The 19059-nt window shown below is 41.7% G+C and overlaps 2 protein-coding genes and 1 long non-coding RNA gene across 8 annotated transcripts in view; 2 read left to right on the top strand and 1 right to left on the bottom strand.

The window, feature by feature from the left end:
• The window catches only part of carm1l (coactivator-associated arginine methyltransferase 1, like), a 127024-nt gene extending 124507 nt beyond the window's left edge, over nucleotides 1-2517 (top strand). For both annotated transcript variants that reach the window (XM_078569346.1, XM_078569353.1), the window contains exon 13: nucleotides 1377-2517. In XM_078569346.1, the coding sequence (XP_078425472.1) occupies nucleotides 1377-1389 (13 nt within the window). In that variant the 3' untranslated portion in view covers nucleotides 1390-2517. The remainder of the gene's footprint in view (nucleotides 1-1376) is intronic.
• Nucleotides 1-14371, bottom strand: part of LOC144697364 (uncharacterized) — a 62095-nt gene extending 47724 nt beyond the window's left edge. For 2 of the 4 annotated variants that reach the window (XR_013580347.1, XR_013580341.1), the window contains exons 1-3: nucleotides 14282-14362; nucleotides 12006-12070; nucleotides 11509-11655 (exon numbers count right to left, since the gene is read on the bottom strand). This is a non-coding gene — a long non-coding RNA (uncharacterized LOC144697364). Of the gene's footprint in view, nucleotides 1-11508; nucleotides 11659-12005; nucleotides 12071-14281 lie in introns of all 4 variants that reach the window. The other 2 variants (XR_013580351.1, XR_013580343.1) reach the window with 2 other exon arrangements.
• Nucleotides 14366-19059, top strand: part of pum3 (pumilio RNA-binding family member 3) — a 40152-nt gene continuing 35458 nt past the window's right edge. The window contains exon 1 of one of the 2 annotated variants that reach the window (XM_078569335.1): nucleotides 14366-14698. The gene's annotated coding sequence lies outside the window, so the exon portion shown is untranslated. Of the gene's footprint in view, nucleotides 14846-19059 lie in introns of both variants that reach the window. The other variant, XM_078569328.1, reaches the window with a different exon arrangement.

Raw genomic sequence — 19059 nt, 5'->3', positions numbered from 1 at the left:
TTTAGGTCGGTGAACAGGGGCCCTGCCCCTGCTCACCGACGCGTAAAATGACGCAGGATGACGTTGGGCGGAACTCCCGACGTCACCCCGCGTCATCTCCATTTTCAGGTCAGCGGGGCGCAGCTGAATCAGTTGTGCGCCCGCCGACCTGTCAATGGCCTATTGAGCCATTTAAAAAGTCATTAACCTAATTAATGGACCTGCCCGTCCAACCTTAGGGTTGGCGGGCAGGCTGGGAGCCCTGGCGGGCTTCAGAAAAAGCATGAAACCTCATCCACGGGCGGAATGAGGTTTCATGAGTGTTTTTAAATTTTTAATAAAGGTTTGAGTTTACGTGATGGACATGTCCCAACTTATGTCTGGGAAATTTTTAAAACATTTACGTTAAAAGTTTTAATTCTGAGCCGATCTCCCTGAGGCAGCACTTAGCCTCAGGGAGATCAGTGCGCTCTTTCGCGCTTCCTGGTGGACGTCGCACTGGGCACGCCCGCTCCTGCACTCTACTCTCCCCCCACTCCCCAACGGGGGAGGGGGGGAATTCTTCCCCTGGAAACATTCAGTAGGTCAGAAAAACATTTGTCAGGCGAGAACAAACTAGTTAATGTTTCGGCAAGGTCAACTTCAAACCTCAGTTGGACTGGGTAGATGAGTGCTTCATCAGAGTGAGACACAGATAAGTTGTTATGTACAGTTGTTGCATGCCTCTTAGTAAGTATTTTTAGAATGGCATTGGCAGATTTACCAAAAATGTCACCTGTGCAGCCTTTTTAAGATAAGCCTAACAACCCTCCAAGAGCTTTGCATTTCTCCAATTCTGGCCTCTTGTGCATCCCCAGTTTTCTCTTTCCCATCATTGTTGGCTGTGCCTTCAGCTGTCTAGACTGTGAGCTCTGGAATTCCCTCCCTAAACCCCTCTACCTCTCTATCTCATCATCTTTAAAATGCTTCTTCATAATTACTCTTTCACCAAGTCTTTGCTCACTTGTCCTGATACTTCCTTATGTGTCTTGTTGCCATATTTTGTCTGATGTGCCTTGTGACATTTTTACTATGCTAATGATGCTTTCTGAATCCAAGTCACTATTGTTGTTGAGAGAACCCTGTGTACTGGACAGGAACCAACTAGAAAGCATCACGCAAAAGGTGTGTATGAGACATAGCTACAGAAAGGTTTTCTTTTAGGTATGTTAAAGAGAGAAAATATACATTTTACAATTTGAAAGCGTTCTTTAGCATTCAAACAAACTTTGAAAATTTGAGTTATCTTCGCAGAATAAATCTTTTTGTTAACAAGAATAGAAGTCAGAGAAAGATTGTTTTCTTTTGAATCATCAGTTTCTTTATTCTCTTATTTTTGCTTTCTGTTTGTTCATCAGTTCTTATGAATGAAGTCCTTGTGATAAATCCCTCTCTAAACTGACACCAGCATATCTACCGAACAAGATACTCAGGTGATGCGTAGGAGCAGGACTGCAATGCAACAATATCTGGGTGGAACTAGAATCTGATTTTTTGGTGATGCCTCCAAGTTGCAATAACCCCTTTCCTAGAACATTTTATCAGCTGTATTAAAGAATAAATAAACACACATTGTGTGAATTGATGTAGTTATTCTGCACTTATGCAAAATATCAGATGTAGTCTCAGCTCTTGAATCAGCCAAAGGCAGCCAAGCAAACCATCAGCTGGCAGCTGCAAAGCAACAAAAGTAATGTGATAATTGTATAGATACTTACAATTTTATACATGTGTATGTGTCTGTGCACACAGTCAGATGATCTGTAGTAGGTCAGATCTAATCAAAAATGTTGTGTAAATTGGACAGTTATATCAAGCTGGACAGTGATGTGACTTTTTTATTGCAACTTTAATAATAGATAGATCACATGAGAAAATGCTTCATGTCATGCTTAGAGGAAAAGATTTTAGAATCAATCATTTAATAGGTATGGCTTATTTATATATTGGGATTCTGTGTGATATATTATACATATGTAGCTATATTGCAGTGGAAAATATGAGCGCTGTACAGCCTACAACCTAGAATTATTAACTTTTGTAATGAAATTTTACTCTCATTAAATTGGAGGGATGTCAGTGCAAGGGTACGTGACATATTTTGTTATCCAATGCTAAGCACTCACTCCTGGGTTGGATGTAGAACCAAATGTAGAGTAGAACACCCTCTACTCTGCCCCAACAATGAAGAGCAACCAGAAAGTCAGACCAGTACCTGCTACTGCACAAGCTGGAATTACACTTTCCAAACCAACCTTTCTTGCAGCATTTTAAACATGACTGCCAGTTAGTTCTAACTTCTGCCAAGTTATGGGTGGCTTTATCATGGAACTCATTTTGCAAGGGACTACCATGGGAGGTGCAAGGTTAGTGTGCCACCAAACTCCATATTCAGGCCTCCTGTAAAGAATTGTTGATGATGTTTATTATTATTTGCAAAAGTTGTTCAAATGTTACCAGTTCAGCACTTCAAAAGGAAATTAAAGTTGGTCAACTTTATATTTATTTTTCTAAGACTGTATTTGTTAAAGGAATACAATGATTTCAAGTCAGTAACTTGAAGTCAGGATTGAAGAAAGATGTTTTGGAAAATTAGAGAAGTGTTTTGTTTAATTTTCCAAGGATGCCTAGAGACTATACTTTGTAATGCTTTGCAAATCCACACGGCCAAAACATCTCCAGGCCACGAGACATCTGCAAAAGGCTTCAGGCTAACTGCCAGCTCTGATGATGCATCGAATTACACACGCAATTATTGTGGAGTGTAAGGGAACTGAAGACCTTGCTGCATTTTCCTCTCAAAGGATTCCAGCCCCCACCCCTGTTTTCTGTTGGAAAACACAGTTTTGCTTAAGAATCTCAGTTTACCCGAATATCAACATTTTCAAAGAAAAGTATTCAGACTCTGAAACCTATTGTTTATCTGAAAGTCATGTGTAACTCAATTAATGCAGCATTTATGGGAGATATTTTCTGATATGTGTAGAACAAAAATTGTTAGAACTGAAACTTAATCTCCTGTACATACGACGGTACATTTTAGAGAATGGAGGATCCACACTTATGACACTGATAGCAGTTGACATGGATGAGCGCAGTCGGAATTGGCCAAGTCAATATAATTGTTTTTGTAATAAAACTCTATTAGTCACAGTCCAGGAGCCTGCTGCTCACTGAACAACATCAGGTGCTATCAGTCGCGTAACATCTCATTTGAACTGAATGATATACGAAAAAGCTACCTCATACCAATGGCTTTTGCTTGTATCATCTAATCGAAAGAAAATAAACTGCAGAATTGTGTTATATTGTGTCATTCAGCCTGTATTCCTCTAACATTTGCTGTTTGTCTTTAGTCAAACACTAAAGATCTGGTATCCTTTTCTAATTAGTAAAGTGTTGATATCTGGACATGTCCACAGTTTAGTTTGTCGTCCATGTCATCTTTTGCCCATGTATACAGTTTCACATTTAGAGCAGTTCCCATTATAAGCCTTTTAACATCAATTTCAAATCAAAATGTGGGTTTTGTGGAAAACTACCCTTCAGAGCCACTTTTCAGCTAATCTAACCTCTCTTTTTCAAGTATGTTCCCATTTTCAAAGTGGACAGTGAGAGCCAAGAGGAAGAAGAAACAAGTGAAAGGTTTGGAAGTTTTTTTAGTTTAAAAAAAAAAGTTGGGGTAAGATAGCTTGAAGTTGATAATGCAGCAAAGGAAATGTGATGCTAATAAAAATTAGACCAGATAGTAAATGGGGAAAATAAGTGATTTGTCTTCAAGTTAAAATTGTGTTTTAAGTGTACATTTTAGTTCTTCAAGGTTAATATTATATATTGTTTGAGTAGCATTATTACAGTCTGAGGTTTGGATTGAGCATCAACAACAAGACATACTTGATAACAATTCATGTTGAGAGCAGCGTGGCATTTCAGTCCACAACCATTGCGAAGGTATATTAACTTCCATTTCTGGGATCAAAAGTGACCAAAATGGGGATAGCAGCATTGAAATCAAGACAAGGCTAGCAATTGCCCACTCTACAATTTGTTAGCTGAATAAAATATGGAGGGCATCCAACATTGGCCTGCACTTGCAAAAGCAACTTCCAAATCCCTACTGTGGAGCATTGCATTGTATAGGTGCTAGAGCTGGACCCAAAATAAAGCTGAGAAGAGGGTTTACAGCTATTGAAATGCGGCTCTGGCGAAGTGTCCTTGAATCAGCTGACAAAATACAAAACCTATACAGTGATTGAATCCTCACCTTCAAAGCCAAGAGTCGAGAGCCTGTATTTTCATGGACTCTGGGGACCTTTCAAAATGGCATGCAGGACCTGAATCTGGAAGTCCCACCCCAATATCTGACAATCCTTTTTTGCCAGGTGGTGGAGGGGGTGGGCAGTGGGAGTGAGGGAGGACTACATATGGGAAACCCACATTTGAACTCAGTGCTGAGTTTTTTGCTGGAGCAGGGACCTTATCCAGCAGTGTGGGAGTTACGAATATTTAGAGAAGTCGTAAATGCTCTTGAAGGGCAGATAAGGTCTGTAGAACTGTCAGCTGTCTAGTTATTTAAATAGAAAGCCGTTTAAAAATTGAAAAAAACTGCCTGCCTGTGCCTGAGATCTGAAAAAAAAAAATGTTTTAGCAGTTTCAACAGCTAGTTGTTGACATAACTCAGGTGCTACCATTATAGCATTATTAATATTTGGCTGCTTTCCACAACCATCACTTTCACAGTGGGGGGGGGGCTATAAGTTTGGTTTGATAGAACAAACCTCTTTGAGCTATCAGTCTTATGAGATTAAGTACTTGAGAGGATTTAAATGTATTGAATGTGCTTTCATAAATTGGAGTGTGTTTTAAATAGTGAACTCTGTAATAGATATTGAACTTTATTTCATCGCAGCATGGCTCCTGAGGTTGGTCTATGGCAGATACTAGATAAGCTGGCATGGATGGTGTAAGAGCAAAGGGTGGTGGGTGGGGGCAAGAGTTAACAAATTGGAATATGGGGCTATTGGGGGCCATGGGTTTGCATGGAGAGTATGAGAGGCCATTGGGGGTGGGTGAGGGATCGTGTGTTGGCATGTATGGGCATGAGGAATGGGTGGGGCGGGGAGATGGTGTTGGGGGGTGAGAGCTAGAGGGCCTAAAATATGAGCAAACAACTAGGATAAAGTCCCAGAGCACCAAGGCAGGCCTTTATCAGAGCCCACCTCAGCACTCAGCAGTCCCTGTGGACGGTTTGGATCTCTGTCTGGGGGCAGCAGCCACCTGCTACTCCAGACTGAAGATCCCGCCATTTTCTTCTGAGGCAGATGCGGCAAGTCGGGAAATTTCCTGACTCCCCTACCCGACTTGGGAGCAAAAATCCACACCAAGCTGTTTGGTGTTGTTACTACTATGGAAGCGGTTATTTTTTTATTCAAGTCAAAATTTCGGTGTGGTATTTTTGAAAGGAAAATTATTTTTAATTGTGCTTCAAGCACATTTCACATTACCTAGAGTTTGCAGCAGTGTTTATGCTCCACAGGAGAGTCCTCCCACTACTTCATTGAACCCTGTTGGTATATCCTTCCATTTATTTCTCCCTCATGTTTCTCCTTAAATACATCTATTGCCATTGACCTCAATGACTCCATGTGGCAACACAAGTTCCACATTCTAAGCACCCTCTAGGTTAAAAAAAACTCTCCTGAATTCCCTATTAGATTTATTAATGACTATCTTTTAATTATGGTTTTTAATTTTGGTCTCCGTACAAACATCATCTCTATATCGATCTTGCCTTTTTTCTGTTTCAGTAGATTAAGGGAAGGGTTGTTACTTGCAATTTGCAGCTGAAATTAAAACAGGTTCCAGTTGGATATAAATGCAAGTTATCATTTTGGGTTTAGGAGGAAAGGGAAAGAGGGGAGACAAGCTGGGGAGAATCTTGCTGGACAAAGCCACATTATTGAAATCTTTCCAGGGTTTCTAGGGATTTCTGACAAATCGTTGCTGCACAATGCTATCATTTAAGCTCATTCACCCATTCCACTATTTACTTGCAACCAATACATGAGGAATCATTTGACACTATTTAATTTCGTTGTTCAGTTGTTATAACCGCCAGGTCACTAGACAGTGCAACAGCAAAAATCACTTTATTTCTGAAGTTTATTTTCTGTTTGAAAAATGATCACACAGCTAACTTTAAATGTTGTATGTGGAAGATGTTGGCTTTGGAATTTTGAGGTTATCTGCTTTTGTTCACGTATACACCAGGTGTTAGAAAAATTCAAGAACATTTTTATTTTTAGACACCATAACATAGGCTAACAAATTCACTGTTAGTATGGAAATACTCTAAAACAGCTACTTGAAAACAATGACTTACTGCACTTCTAAGATAAAATTCAAACTAGTGTTGGAAACCACTGGACAAAGTAACTGCAGTGATGGAATAGTGGAAGCAATATGCTGCAGTGATGATTCAGTTTGTATTTAATTACTGTATTAGTGTAGCATTCTAACCCCACATAAGTCTAATCCTGCATAATCACAGAATCTTTACAGTGTAGAAGGAGGCCATTCGCCCATCAAATCTGCACTGGCTCTCTGAAAGAGCATTCCACTGGTCTTTATTCCTTTAACCTTGCACATTATTTCTTTTCAGGTAGCAATCCAATTCCCTTTTGAATACCTTAATCGAACCTGCCTCCACTACTCTCAGGAAGTTTGTTCCAGACTCCAACCACCCTCTGGGTGAAAAACAATTTCCTCACATCACATTTACTCCTTTTGCCAATTATTTTGAATCTGTGCCCTCTAGTTCTTGATGCTCCCTTGAGTGGGAACAGTTTCTCACTATTTACCCTGTCCATACCCTTCAGAATCTTGAATACCTCTATCAAGTCTCCTCTCAGCTTTCTTTTCTCCAAGGAAAACAGCCCCAACCCTCTATCCTCACAGCTACAGTTCTTTATCGCTGGAATCAGTTTGTGAATCTCCTCTGTACTCTCTCCAATGCCTTCACATCCTTCCTCAAGTATGGCACCTAGAACTGAACACAGTACTCCAGATGAGGCTTAACTAGTGTCTTATACAAGTTCAACATGACCTCCTTACTCTTGTAATTAATGGCCCTATTAATAAAGTCTAAGATACTATATGCTTTATTAGCTGCTCTTTCAACATGCCCCGCCACCTTCAATGACCTATGTACATATACACCGAGGTCCTTCTGTTCCTGCACCTCCTTTAGAGTCTTTCCTTATTTTATATTGTCTCACCATATTATTCCTGCCAAATGGATCACCTCACACTTCTCCGCATTGAACTTCCATCTGCCACTTGTCTGCCCAATCCACCAATGTCTATGTCCTTTTGAAGTTCAAGATTATCTTCATCACAGTTGACAACATTTCCAATCTTCGTATCATCTGCAAATTTTGAAATCATGCCAATCATGAAATCACAGCCTAGGCCATTAATATATATCAGGAAGAGCAAGGGTCCCAACACTGACCCCTGGGGAACTCCACTCCAAACTTCCTCCAATCTGAAAAACAACCATTTATCACCACTCTGTTTCCTGTCACCCAGCCAATTCCTTATCCAAATGCCTATTTTCCCTTTTATTCCATGACCTTGAATTTTGCTCACAAGTCCGTTGTGTGGCACTGTATCAAATGCCTTTTGAAAATTTATATACACCATATCATAGCATTTCCCCTATCAACCTGCTCTCTTAACTCCTCAAAAAACTCCAGAAAGTTAGTTAAACATGATTTTCCCTCAATTAATCCATGTTGGCTTTCCTTAATTAGCCTGCACCTGTCTAAGTGACTATTGATTTTGTCCCGAACTATAGTTTCCAGAAGTTTCCCTGCCACTGAGGTCAAACTGACTGGTCTGTAGCTGCCAGCTTTATCCTTCACCCCTTTTTGAACAAGACTAACACTCGTAGTCCTCCCTTGTGTCTAAGCACTAGTGCCTCTGCAATTTCCACTCACTTTCCTCGGTACCCTTGTGTGCATCTAATCCAGTCCTGGTACCTTATCTATTTTAAGTAAAGATAGCCTTACTAACACTTCCTCCTTCTCAATTACAAATTCTTCCAGTGTATCAGTTACTTCCTCTCTCACCTCGGTCTGGGTAGCATCTTCTTCCTTTGTGAAGACAGATGCAAAGTACTCATTCAATACCTCCGCTATTTCTTCAGCCTCCACATGCAATCCCCTTTTTTGTCCCTAATCGGCCCTAATCTTTCTTTTACCACCCTTTTATTGTTTGCTTGCTTATAGAAGACCTTGGGGTTCCCTTTCATGTTAGCTGCTAGCCCCTTTTCATGCTCTCTCCTTGCTTTTCTTATTAGTTTCTTCACTTCCCCTCTGGTCCTCCTATATTCAGCCTGATTCTCCATTGCATTTTCTACCTGACATCTGTAATACTTGTACTCGTTCTTTTTCATCTTCACCTCTATCTCTCTCATCATCCAGAACACTCTGGATTTATTTGTCCTACCTTTTCCCCTTCAAGGGAATAAACATTGACATTGCCTGCAATACCTTTTCTTTGAAGGTGGTCTATTGTTCAGCCACCGTCTTTTCTGCCAACATTTGACTCCAACTCACTTGACTCAGATGCATTCTCATCCCATCGAAGTTGGCTTTCCCCCAATTAATTATCCCTGCTCTGGATTGTGCCCTGCCCTTTTCCATGACCAGCCTAAACCTTATGATACAATGATCACTGTCCCCTAGAGGCTCTCCCACTGAGATTTGATCAACTTGGTCCAACTCATTCCCCAGAACCAGGTCCAAAAGTACATGTCCTCTCGTTGGATCAGAGACATACTGCTGCAGAAAATTATCTTGAATACATTCCAGGAGCTGTCGCTCCCTCTTGTCCCTTTGTACTATTCCTATTCCAGTCTATATTTGGATAATTGAAGTGTCCCATTATGATTACTCTATAATTCTTGCACCTCTCTGTAATTTCTTTGCAAATTTGTTTCTCCACATCCCTTCCACTAGTTGGTGTGTATATACTACACCAATCAATGTTATTGTACCTTTTTCATTCCTTACCACAGCCAGAGAGATTCTAGCCTTGACTCCTCTGGAAACATTCTCCCTTTCCAGTACTGTAATACCAACTTAAATCAATATTGCCACTCCCACCCTTTTCTTTCCGGTCTCTCCTTAACACCTTGTACCCCGGAATATTTAACACCCAGTCCTGTCCATCTTTGAGCCAGGTCTCTGTTGTAGCAATAATATCATAATTCCATTTGTCAGCCTGTGCCTGCAGTTCACCAATCTTATCAACCACACACTGTGCATTCACATACATGCACATTAGCCCTGAATTAATCTTTTTTACTTTCCCTCTTATTCTGACCCCATCTAATGACTTACTATTGCCTACTCTAATTCTATCAAACTCTCGAAGTTTTCTATCTACCTTGATACTACTCTCTGATATATCATTATCAGTTGATTCTTCCCACTGCCAGTTTTTCTCCTCTCCATTCTGAATTTCCCCTCAGGTTCCCATCCCCCTGGCAATCTAGCTTAAACCTTCTCCAACAGCCCTAGCAAAACTCCCCGTGAGGAAATTAGTCCCAGTCCTTTTAGGGTGTAACCCATCCTCCATGTACAGGTCCCTCCTGCCCCATAACCAGTCCCAATGCCTCGGAAATCTAAAGCCCTCCCGCCTACTCCATTTCCCCAGCCATGTGTTGAACTGTTCAATCTTCCTATTCTTATGCACTCACACGTGGCACTGGGAATAATCCTAAGATTACTGCTCTTGAGGCCCCCCTAAAATCTGCTTTCAGGACCTTATCCCTTTTCCTACTTATGTCACTGGTCCCAATGTGGACCACGACCTTTGGCTTCTCACCCTCCCGCAAAAGAATGTCCTGCAGCTGCTCGCTGACATCCTTGACCCTGGCACTAGAAGGGAACATGTCATCCTGGTGTCATATCCATGGCTACAGAAACACCTGTCTGCTCCCCTAACTATGGAAGTCCTACTATATAGCACTTCCACCCTTCCTCCTGTGCAGCTGAGCCACCTGTGGTGCCACGAGCTTGGCTGTTGCTGCAGTCCTATGAGGAACCATCTCACTCACCAGTATCCAAAATGGAAAAGCGGTTGGAGAGCAGAAAGCCTCGGGATTCCTACACTACTTGCCTGTTCCTCTTAGATATTCTGGCGATCACCCCTTTTCCTCTCTGCCTGTGTACTACTTAGCTGCAGTCTGACCACCTCTTTAAATGTGCTACCCGCATAATCCTCAGCCTTGCAGATGCACCACAGTGACTCAAGCTGCGCAACTTGGAGCTCAAGTTTCTGCAACTGGTGACACATCCTGCAGTGTAGTCATTGAGGGCACTTTGTACATGCACGACTACCCCATCCCGCAGGATGCACATTCTACATGGCCGAGCTACACTGACATACCTTGAACTTTATATAAAGTGTTTACTACAGTATTTATTTACTAATTTATTTGAAATATTTTCTTAATTAATTTAGAATACTTCCTACGTATACTTCAATTTACTGTGCATATTAAATGCTAGTACCAACTATAAATACAGCTAAAAGTTATGCATATCTTAATTACACAGGTATGTGTTTTAGGACTTGCTCTGTTTTCATGCTCCCGATTGACTCTCCACTCGCACTGTTTACAATCTCCCAACTGTCTCTACACTCACGCTGCTTTCTCGTCAGTGAATATTTAAACAGATTCTGTAAAACTTGATACTGTAACAGGTGCAGTAAAGTTTCATTTGTAATCAAATCTATTATAATCGCGGTTTCAGAAGAAATTTATTTTTTTTTAAAATGAAGTGAGAATTTTATTGGATCCAAAATTCTCAAAATGTATGCAATGGTACACGGGTCATTTTGCACTATTTTTCCACAATGCTTACTTTATGGCAGCCAGCTATTTTCAAAATATTTGACATTCCTGATATTCATCTTTCTCCTCTGCCCTCCTCATGCCTATGACTCTGCTCTTCCTGCAAAGGTTATTGCTCCTCATCGCCACTGGGCCCAAAATCTGAAAATGCTCAGGCAGCTTCCTTGTGCTTGTGCAGCCTCCTAATTAACTTTGGAAGCCTTGCCCCCTCCTGTTTTGGCCCAAGCACTTACTGAACTTTCTCCCCGCAACCTGCACTGACCCAATGGCAGCCGAGAACCAATGACCAAGTGGCACCTACCTAATTTTTTGGACTGGCTTCTCGCTGTGTTGCCACCTTCATGCACCTGGTCTGCCCCTGATTCCGTGTGCAACCAGTACGTCCCACCAAAATTTCAATATGTCCCTCAATGAGCTCTCAATGAGCTCTTTAACAAACTTAATTATACTCACTAATGGGTTTGCAGAGTAAACCCCTCTCCTGCCCTGGTGAAACTCACTGGAGCCGGAAGCAGCAATGGGAAACTGGCACACCAGCTAACATTGGTATTTTCATCACTCACCCGTCTCCATTCTCGCCTAGTAGTTCCTACAAATCAAGCCTATGATATCCAGTTTGGATCACAAGTCACTTTGTTGTTACAGCCTCAGGTTATACAAATGTAGGATTAGATATTGAGCAGTTTGGCAGACTCCTGAACAATGGGGATCTGCTTAATGGAGAAAATGTGAGAGAATATCTAAGGCAAATCTGAAATTTGTAACAAATAATTATACAAAACCACAAGCAGGTAATATTATATGCAAAATCCCTGGGTGTAATTTCTGACAAAGTTAGCATTATTTCAGTATGAGATATCAAGGTATTCATTATTGTGAGTTATGAATGAATTTATCTCACTAATCTGTGGTGGGGGGGTGGGGTTTGATTGTTATAAAATGATGGACTGCCATGATAACAATGAATTGTTATGCATAGTAGTCCAGTGCTTCCAGAAGTGGCCTATTAGCACAGACTGATTAATGACCACAGTATATTCTCCATATATGTGGTGCTGACCTCGGATTTATCATGTAAGTCTGATACCACACAGCAACTATCTTCTCAGGTGGATGTTGGGACTTCTGTGCTTCCCAGAAAAAAAAATCACTAAATGAGTCTGGTGCCACCTGGTGATGGAAGCTTTTATGCAGCTGCTGCAGCTTCCCTGCTCTAGCTTCATGCAATTTTGATAAGAACATGGAACAACAAGAAGTTGCTATTCCTGCTCTCACCCAAAACCAAACTGGGAGAAACTTAGACATTTCACATGAATCATATATCACACATTATTCATCCCTGATCAGCCGCCTTAATTTGCATGAGATTTTCCGGATCACAGCAGACCAGAAACTGCATGGTTCAATGCAACAGTCAATCAACTCTATATTCCTCAGTTCCATCCCTAACTTAATTCAGCTCTTTTGTTGGTAAATCAGTACAGGATATCCTGCTTTTACTGGTATGCTATTGCACAATAAGCAGTACTCTCAACCTGAGGCTAATTTCATGAGTTTGGAGAGTCAGCAAAGCTTCAAAGGAACAAACATACTCAAATTTGCCAGGTAAAATGGAACCTCCAGAAGCTTTGGTTCATTATGATTTTTTTCTGTTTTATACAATATAGTTCAGTACAAAAAGTATTGTGATAAATGTACACACAGGAAAAACATCGTTCAAAATGAGGATATTAACACAAAACATTACATTAATTATGATATCTGCCAGTATTCTGTGTGTAGGGGGACTGCGTGAGAAATTCTGCACAATACCAAGTCTTCTCCAAAGCTTGAATTTTTTTTTTTGCTCATTCTCTGGTTCCCAACCTCTTTCCATCTGCACTGTATATTTCCCTGAGCATTTCAAAATCTGGTCATAAAGTCACTCAGCATTTTAACAGTACCTTCAGGCTATGAGAATGTGATGCACAGGAATCTTGCTATTTATAGCTATTAAACATAGTAGTAACCATGGTAATCAAATGACAAGGTGATGGGGGAAAACGTATCAAGTGACCATGTGTTTTAAAGAATGCACATATAGACATTAGACTGTGAGGCCCAGACATTGATCAAGCCTAATGTCCCATTCATAATGAAAATATTGTTTGAAACTGTTAGAAATTACCAGACACCAGAATGAAGGCTATAGGCATGTGGTAATGTTGCTAGAACCATTCTGATTATTTATTAAGTTTCCTTTCTAATTTTGTACTTTGTGGGTGTTTTTTTAAATGGGGCACTTTTGGTAGACTTTCTTTTGTTTGGGTTAATACTGAATAGCCAATAAGAGTAGACAGGTGGGACTATACCTAGCAACCCATATGCCTCAGGGGCTTGGACAACTTACAGCAGGCACCTCAAAGCACTGGAGAAGTACACCAGTGGAGCCTTCACAATATCCTCCAAATCTGGTGGAAAGAAAGGCTGTCCAACAGCACCGTCCTCTTCCAAGCTATCTTGCCCGGCATCGAGGCGCTAATCACTCAAAACCAACTCCACTGGATGGGACGTGTCATTCATATGCCTCACACCAGACTCCTGAAGCAACAACTCTACTCTGGAGGCGATTGCAGCAGGAGACTGCCAGGACAGCGGAATTGCTTTAGGGACGTCCTCAAAGCACCCCTGACAAGGTCAAATATATGACCAACCAAAATAGAGAAGACTCATTCAAAAAGGCACCAACACAATGAGAAACGCACAAACCTCCAAGTAGATACCACCCTTTCAAGCACAACCTGCTTCATGTGGCTAGAATCTAAAGGTCATGCATTGGACTTATAAGCCATCTCCGAGCCCATCGAACTACAGCAGAAGCAAGTAATCCTTAACAATAAGGCACTGCCTAAGGGATACCGACGATTCATTCCGAAATCTTGGCAATGCATGCACGTTTCACTCTGATTTCCTGACATCAAGAAGTCATTTAGGTTGGGGATTGTTTGGTGGGATCTATTATGTTTTATACAAAAGAAAAATATGGCATATGCTGGAAATCCAAAATAAACACGAAAGATGAGTTGCTGTTCCTCGACCTTACTCAGGTTGGAGCTTCATTGGAACGTTAAAGTTTAAGTTTTATCATGTTGGCCAGATTCTGCCTTCCCTGCTCAGTATTTCCACAGCCTAACATCAAAGGAAACTTTAGAACTAATATATAACAAGTGAGATTATCAGCATCACGAAAATATTGAGTTAGATTCCAAACCTATTTAAATAAATTACATTTTTATTTTTACTGTGTAATAGATCGAAAATCTCAAAGCTAAATGATAGACTGATCAAAATAAGCACCATAGTCCACAGCAAACCTAGTACTCTGAGAGAGCAAGCATTACCCGGACACCAAATTCGCTGTACCAGCCTCTATTTCCTGGAGTCACCCGGACACTAAATCTGTCGTACTCAGCATTATTTCCTGGAGTCACAGGTCAACCCGCCCCTCTTCAGTGTCAATACCGTCTCGAGAGGTGTCGGGTAACCTCCATAATTGAGGATTCATATTTTAAAGGTTTTATTAAATTTAATTTTGATTTTTTTTTTACATTCGATTTCAAATTTGGCAATGTAATTTTAAAATTCATGTCATTGTAGGAAATACGCTCCAGCCCGGCCAAAGAAAGAGCAAGCGTGGTGACGTCACCCGCAGTGTGTGCGGAGACGTCATCCGCAACTGGACCCGGAGCGGCACGTGGAGCGGAGCCGGCGCAGGTTGGTTGTTGCAGTCGCGGTTGTGCGGAGTGGCACCGAAAGCCGCGGGGGTATCCTGGTGGCTCGGTACGGGCCAAGACTCTTACCGGTGGAGCTTGTGACCGGGACCCTGCCATCAAGGCAAAACCGTGGCAATTAGATTTCAATGTAGGCAAATATGAGGTCATTCACTTTGGACCATAGAGCAGGATACTTTGTAAATGCTGAGAAAAAACAGTGGACGTCCAAAGATTCTTAGAGGTCCAGGAACTTAGATTCAAATACATTAGGAACTAATATATTTTACTGTGCTAGGAGAGTACATTAAAATGCCATGAGCAGGTATAGGTAATGATCAAAAAGGCTACTGGAATACTGGCCTTTATAGCTAGAAGGCTACAATGGCGGGGGGTTGGGTAAAAGTTATGCTTCAGTTATACAAAGCCTTGGTTAGACCACATTCTGCAATTTTATGAGCAGCTCTGGATACCACACCTGAGGAGGGAGGTATTGACCTTGAAGGGAGCCAGCTTAAATTTAAGAGAATGATACCTGGACTCTAAGGGTTAGAAAATGAGGAGAGATTGTAATACAGCTAAGATGGTATTCTCTGGGGTTTAGAAACTTATGGGGTGATTTGATCTAAGTTTGCAATATATTAAGGGGAATAGGTTAGATAGAAACTTTTCTTTGGTTGGGGGAGTCTCAGGGCGTCTGGTCTAAAAGTTAATGTCTGACTTTTATGGTGTGAAATTTGGAAATAATACTTCAGGCACCACCTCAAGGGCAGTTAGGGATGGGCAGTAACTGCTGGCCTAGCCAGCGATGTCCACATCCTGTAAATGAATTAAAATAAGACAAACAGTGGTTGAATTTTGGAGCCATTTCCAAACAGCAATTATTGTAATGCTAGATCAATTGATAATTTTAAGCTGAGATTGATAGCGTTTGGTTAGCCGAATATGGGTGCGTAGAGTTGGATCGTAGATTAGCCACGATCTTGTTGAATGCCGAACAAGCTCAAGGGCTTAAATGGCCAACTCCTTTTCCTGTGTTCAATTCCGACACCATTAATGGGGTTGATTTTCACCAAGGTTTCCTCCTCTCCTGTAAATTTGGTGGAAATCCCTGGGAATTTACCTCTCCGTATAAGGAATAGACAGGCAGCCGCCCTCTCCCTTGATGGGTCAGTGTCAGGCTGCAGTGGGGAGCAGAGGAGCCCAGGCAGCCACTATGGCAGCACTGTTGGTGAGATGCAGGGGGCTCTGGGGTTGCTGACTCCATGGCTACTGTAAGGGGGCAGAGCTGTGCAATTCTGTGTGTTTCGATCGTTAGTGAACGGCTGTAGACCAGATGCTTTCAGATTGGGTTAGCTTGCGGAGAGGACTGATGGAACTACTGCCTATTTATTGACATACTATCACTCCTGTCTATGAATTTAAAAGCGTTTTGATTATTGTTGTTCACCTTTATAAATTAGGACAGTGGTCATTCGGGAGGTGCGGGGGCAGTGTTGGAGAGCATGTTGTTAATGTTTTCAGGGGTTTGCTGGGATTATGCCAGTTTTTACCTGGGAGAATTTGGAGACTCGGTGAGGGATTGACCTGGTTGAATGAGAGAAGGATTTTTTTTAAAATCAGTACATAGTGGTCATAATTACAAAGAGATGGTACTGAGTTAACTTTTAGAGTGAAACGCATGATAGAAGTTAATTCATAACCAAATAAAGTTGACCAATTAATTGCAATTGTCAATGAAGAGAATTATGTATCAAAGTTCCAAATGGCGTAGAGCTTGAAGTCACCTACTGTACATGAATTTTGAAATTATATGATGAATTTGAACAGTTTGCTCAACATAATTTCAGCTACAAGGTGTATTCTTCAGAAAATGCCCTAAGGCAGTGGTCCTCAACTGCAGCCTATTTACCAGAAATGTTAAACCTGGGGCTCAGAGTTCAAATGGTTCTTTACTGGAAGAAATATTATTTTATATTGTATGAGGTGCTAGAAGATGGATACCATGTAATGATACACTCAGATAGCTATAAGAATAGATTGCGAAGTAGATGGTTCAGAGTTGCATTATCTTTCATATTAGGGAGACAACAACAAGAATGATTGACTGGCATGTTATTTAGCCACCAATTAGAGGAGGAGTAGGCTGCGCAGGCTCCAGCTTCTTGGGGCTGGAGGTGGGGTAACCCTTGCTTCCACAATGTGTGGGACACATTGTATGGGACATTGACACCAGTAAGCATCAATATGAAAGGTGAAGGACACTAGCACAGGGTCAGATACACACTTCAAAAGAAATAAATCTAGAGCATGGATGTGATGAATGTATTTCACCTGCAAGCTTGCTTTTCTCTTCAACACATTTTTTTATTTTCTTTTTCTCATTCATGGTGCTTCTTGTTCAATATTTATAATTGGATTTGGCTTTTTTACATAAGTGTCCAAGCCTAGAAAACCAACACGAAGAGCCGCAATACAGTACAGCTGTAATGTATGCAGTGTGACAGGGCCTTGGAAATCTGGATATTGTCCCCAAAAAGTTGTCAGTTCAAAATTTCAAACAGATTTTTGTTAGGCAGCAGAGGTAATAGGGTTACAGAACCAAGGCAGGTAGATTGAATTGAGATATGTCAGCCATGAGTGGCAAAACAGCCTCGGGGGCTGTGTGCTTGTTGCTGTGTTCTGATAGCAATACAATTGTTACCGCCCTGTACTACCAATGTAGAAACTGAGAGTTCAAATCATAACATAACAGGTTGTGAAGCCTGATTCAATAAATCCAGTCTGTTGTTGGATTGTTGTGTTAGACCTATGTTGTCCTTCGCCACCTGTACTCTTACGACATCCTAACAGCAACATGGGTGGACATGGACGACAGCAGTTTAAGAAGGTGGGCAATTAGAGATGGGCAATAAATTCTGGCCTAGCCAGTGATGCTCACATCCCACAACAGAATGGGGAAAAAAAGCCCAGCCTCATGTGACTTCAGCCCACATAATGTAATTAACTTTTAATAACCTCTGAAGTGACCTAGTAAGCCACTCCATTCAAACAGTTTCAAGAAGGTTGCCTTCTTGAGGCAATTAGGGCAGGCATAAACGTAGCATTATCAACTATGCTCACAGCCTGAGAACAAATTAAAAATCCAGAACCAGGTCTTGTTCTCTGGGAGTGGATCATGGCCAAAGAGTTGTTTAAAGTGTGTATGGAATTGTTAACCATGTATCTACCTTTCCCAGGTTTGCTAGTATATACTACAGTCGTATCGCCAGTGCACACAAGCTTTCTGGTTTCAGGGATAAATAAGATGGGGGTTATTTAATTGTCCCTTAGTGAAAGCTTGGAGCGGGGTGGTGTTGCATGTGGCTATGTGATCCATGGGGACCCCACTGCCTTCCTGCCTCCCTTCAATTAAGCTCAGGGTGGGAAGTCTTGAGGACGGCCTTCCTGTCCAAATGCCAGTGGAGGCCTTTTAAGTGGGTAATTAATGCCTACTTAGGAGCCTCATCCCACTGCTGCTGCGCGCATGGGTCTCACTATGTGGGGAGGCTGCCCAGCAAACCCTGTTGGGATTTCTTGCGGCCTGTTGTGGGGAGGGGGTGGGGTTAAGTTCTATCGTTCAAGGTGGTCAGTGCTTCAGCAGGGGACCTGGCATCGGGAAAGGGGGGTGCTACTTAAAGCCCTTTCCTCTGACCCCACTCTTCCTCACTGACACCCCTTCCCCATGAACTATCATCCCACCCTCGCTTGCCTTCACCAGGGATTCCCCGGAGAAATTTCATTTAAGTTACTGGCAGTCGCCACCACTGCTACTAGCAGAAAGCTGCCGGCCTCTGATTGGCTGGCAGTTCTCGTGGCAGGATTTCTGCCCTACTGGGGGAAACCCTGCAATTAAACAACCCCATGGAGCCCTGGTGGCAGGATTTCCACTGCCAATTAGGGACTTCATTTCCTTGGGGCTCCCTTAGATCAGGTGGACGAGGGTGCCACCGATTTTGGTGGCTGATGTTGGCCCCCCCTTCCACCCTCATTAAATTCCGCCAGATGATTCCCCAACCAGTCCAAAGATAATTCCAAAATTAAGGTTAAATTTCCTAAACATATTGTCATTGGTTCTCTGTGACCCATATTACTCCCATTTCTGTTTTGAGATGATTGCACTTCACCTTTCTGCACTCTTGGACAGCAGTGAGGTGAAGTGTTCCCTGTGTTACTTATATCTTAAGATTCATGGAGGAGGAGATATTAAAGATGCAGTTAATGCTGCACACTTTCAGAATTGTTTTGTTGATTTAACCATTTGTTGGTTACAATGTATGTTCCTCCTTTAATCAAAAGCATGTTTGACCTGATATTTCTCTGACA

Source organism: Cetorhinus maximus, chromosome 2 (assembly GCF_964194155.1).
Source record: "Cetorhinus maximus chromosome 2, sCetMax3.hap1.1, whole genome shotgun sequence".
Classification (NCBI taxonomy): domain Eukaryota; kingdom Metazoa; phylum Chordata; class Chondrichthyes; order Lamniformes; family Cetorhinidae; genus Cetorhinus; species Cetorhinus maximus.
This window is presented reverse-complemented; position numbering and strand designations above follow the sequence as displayed.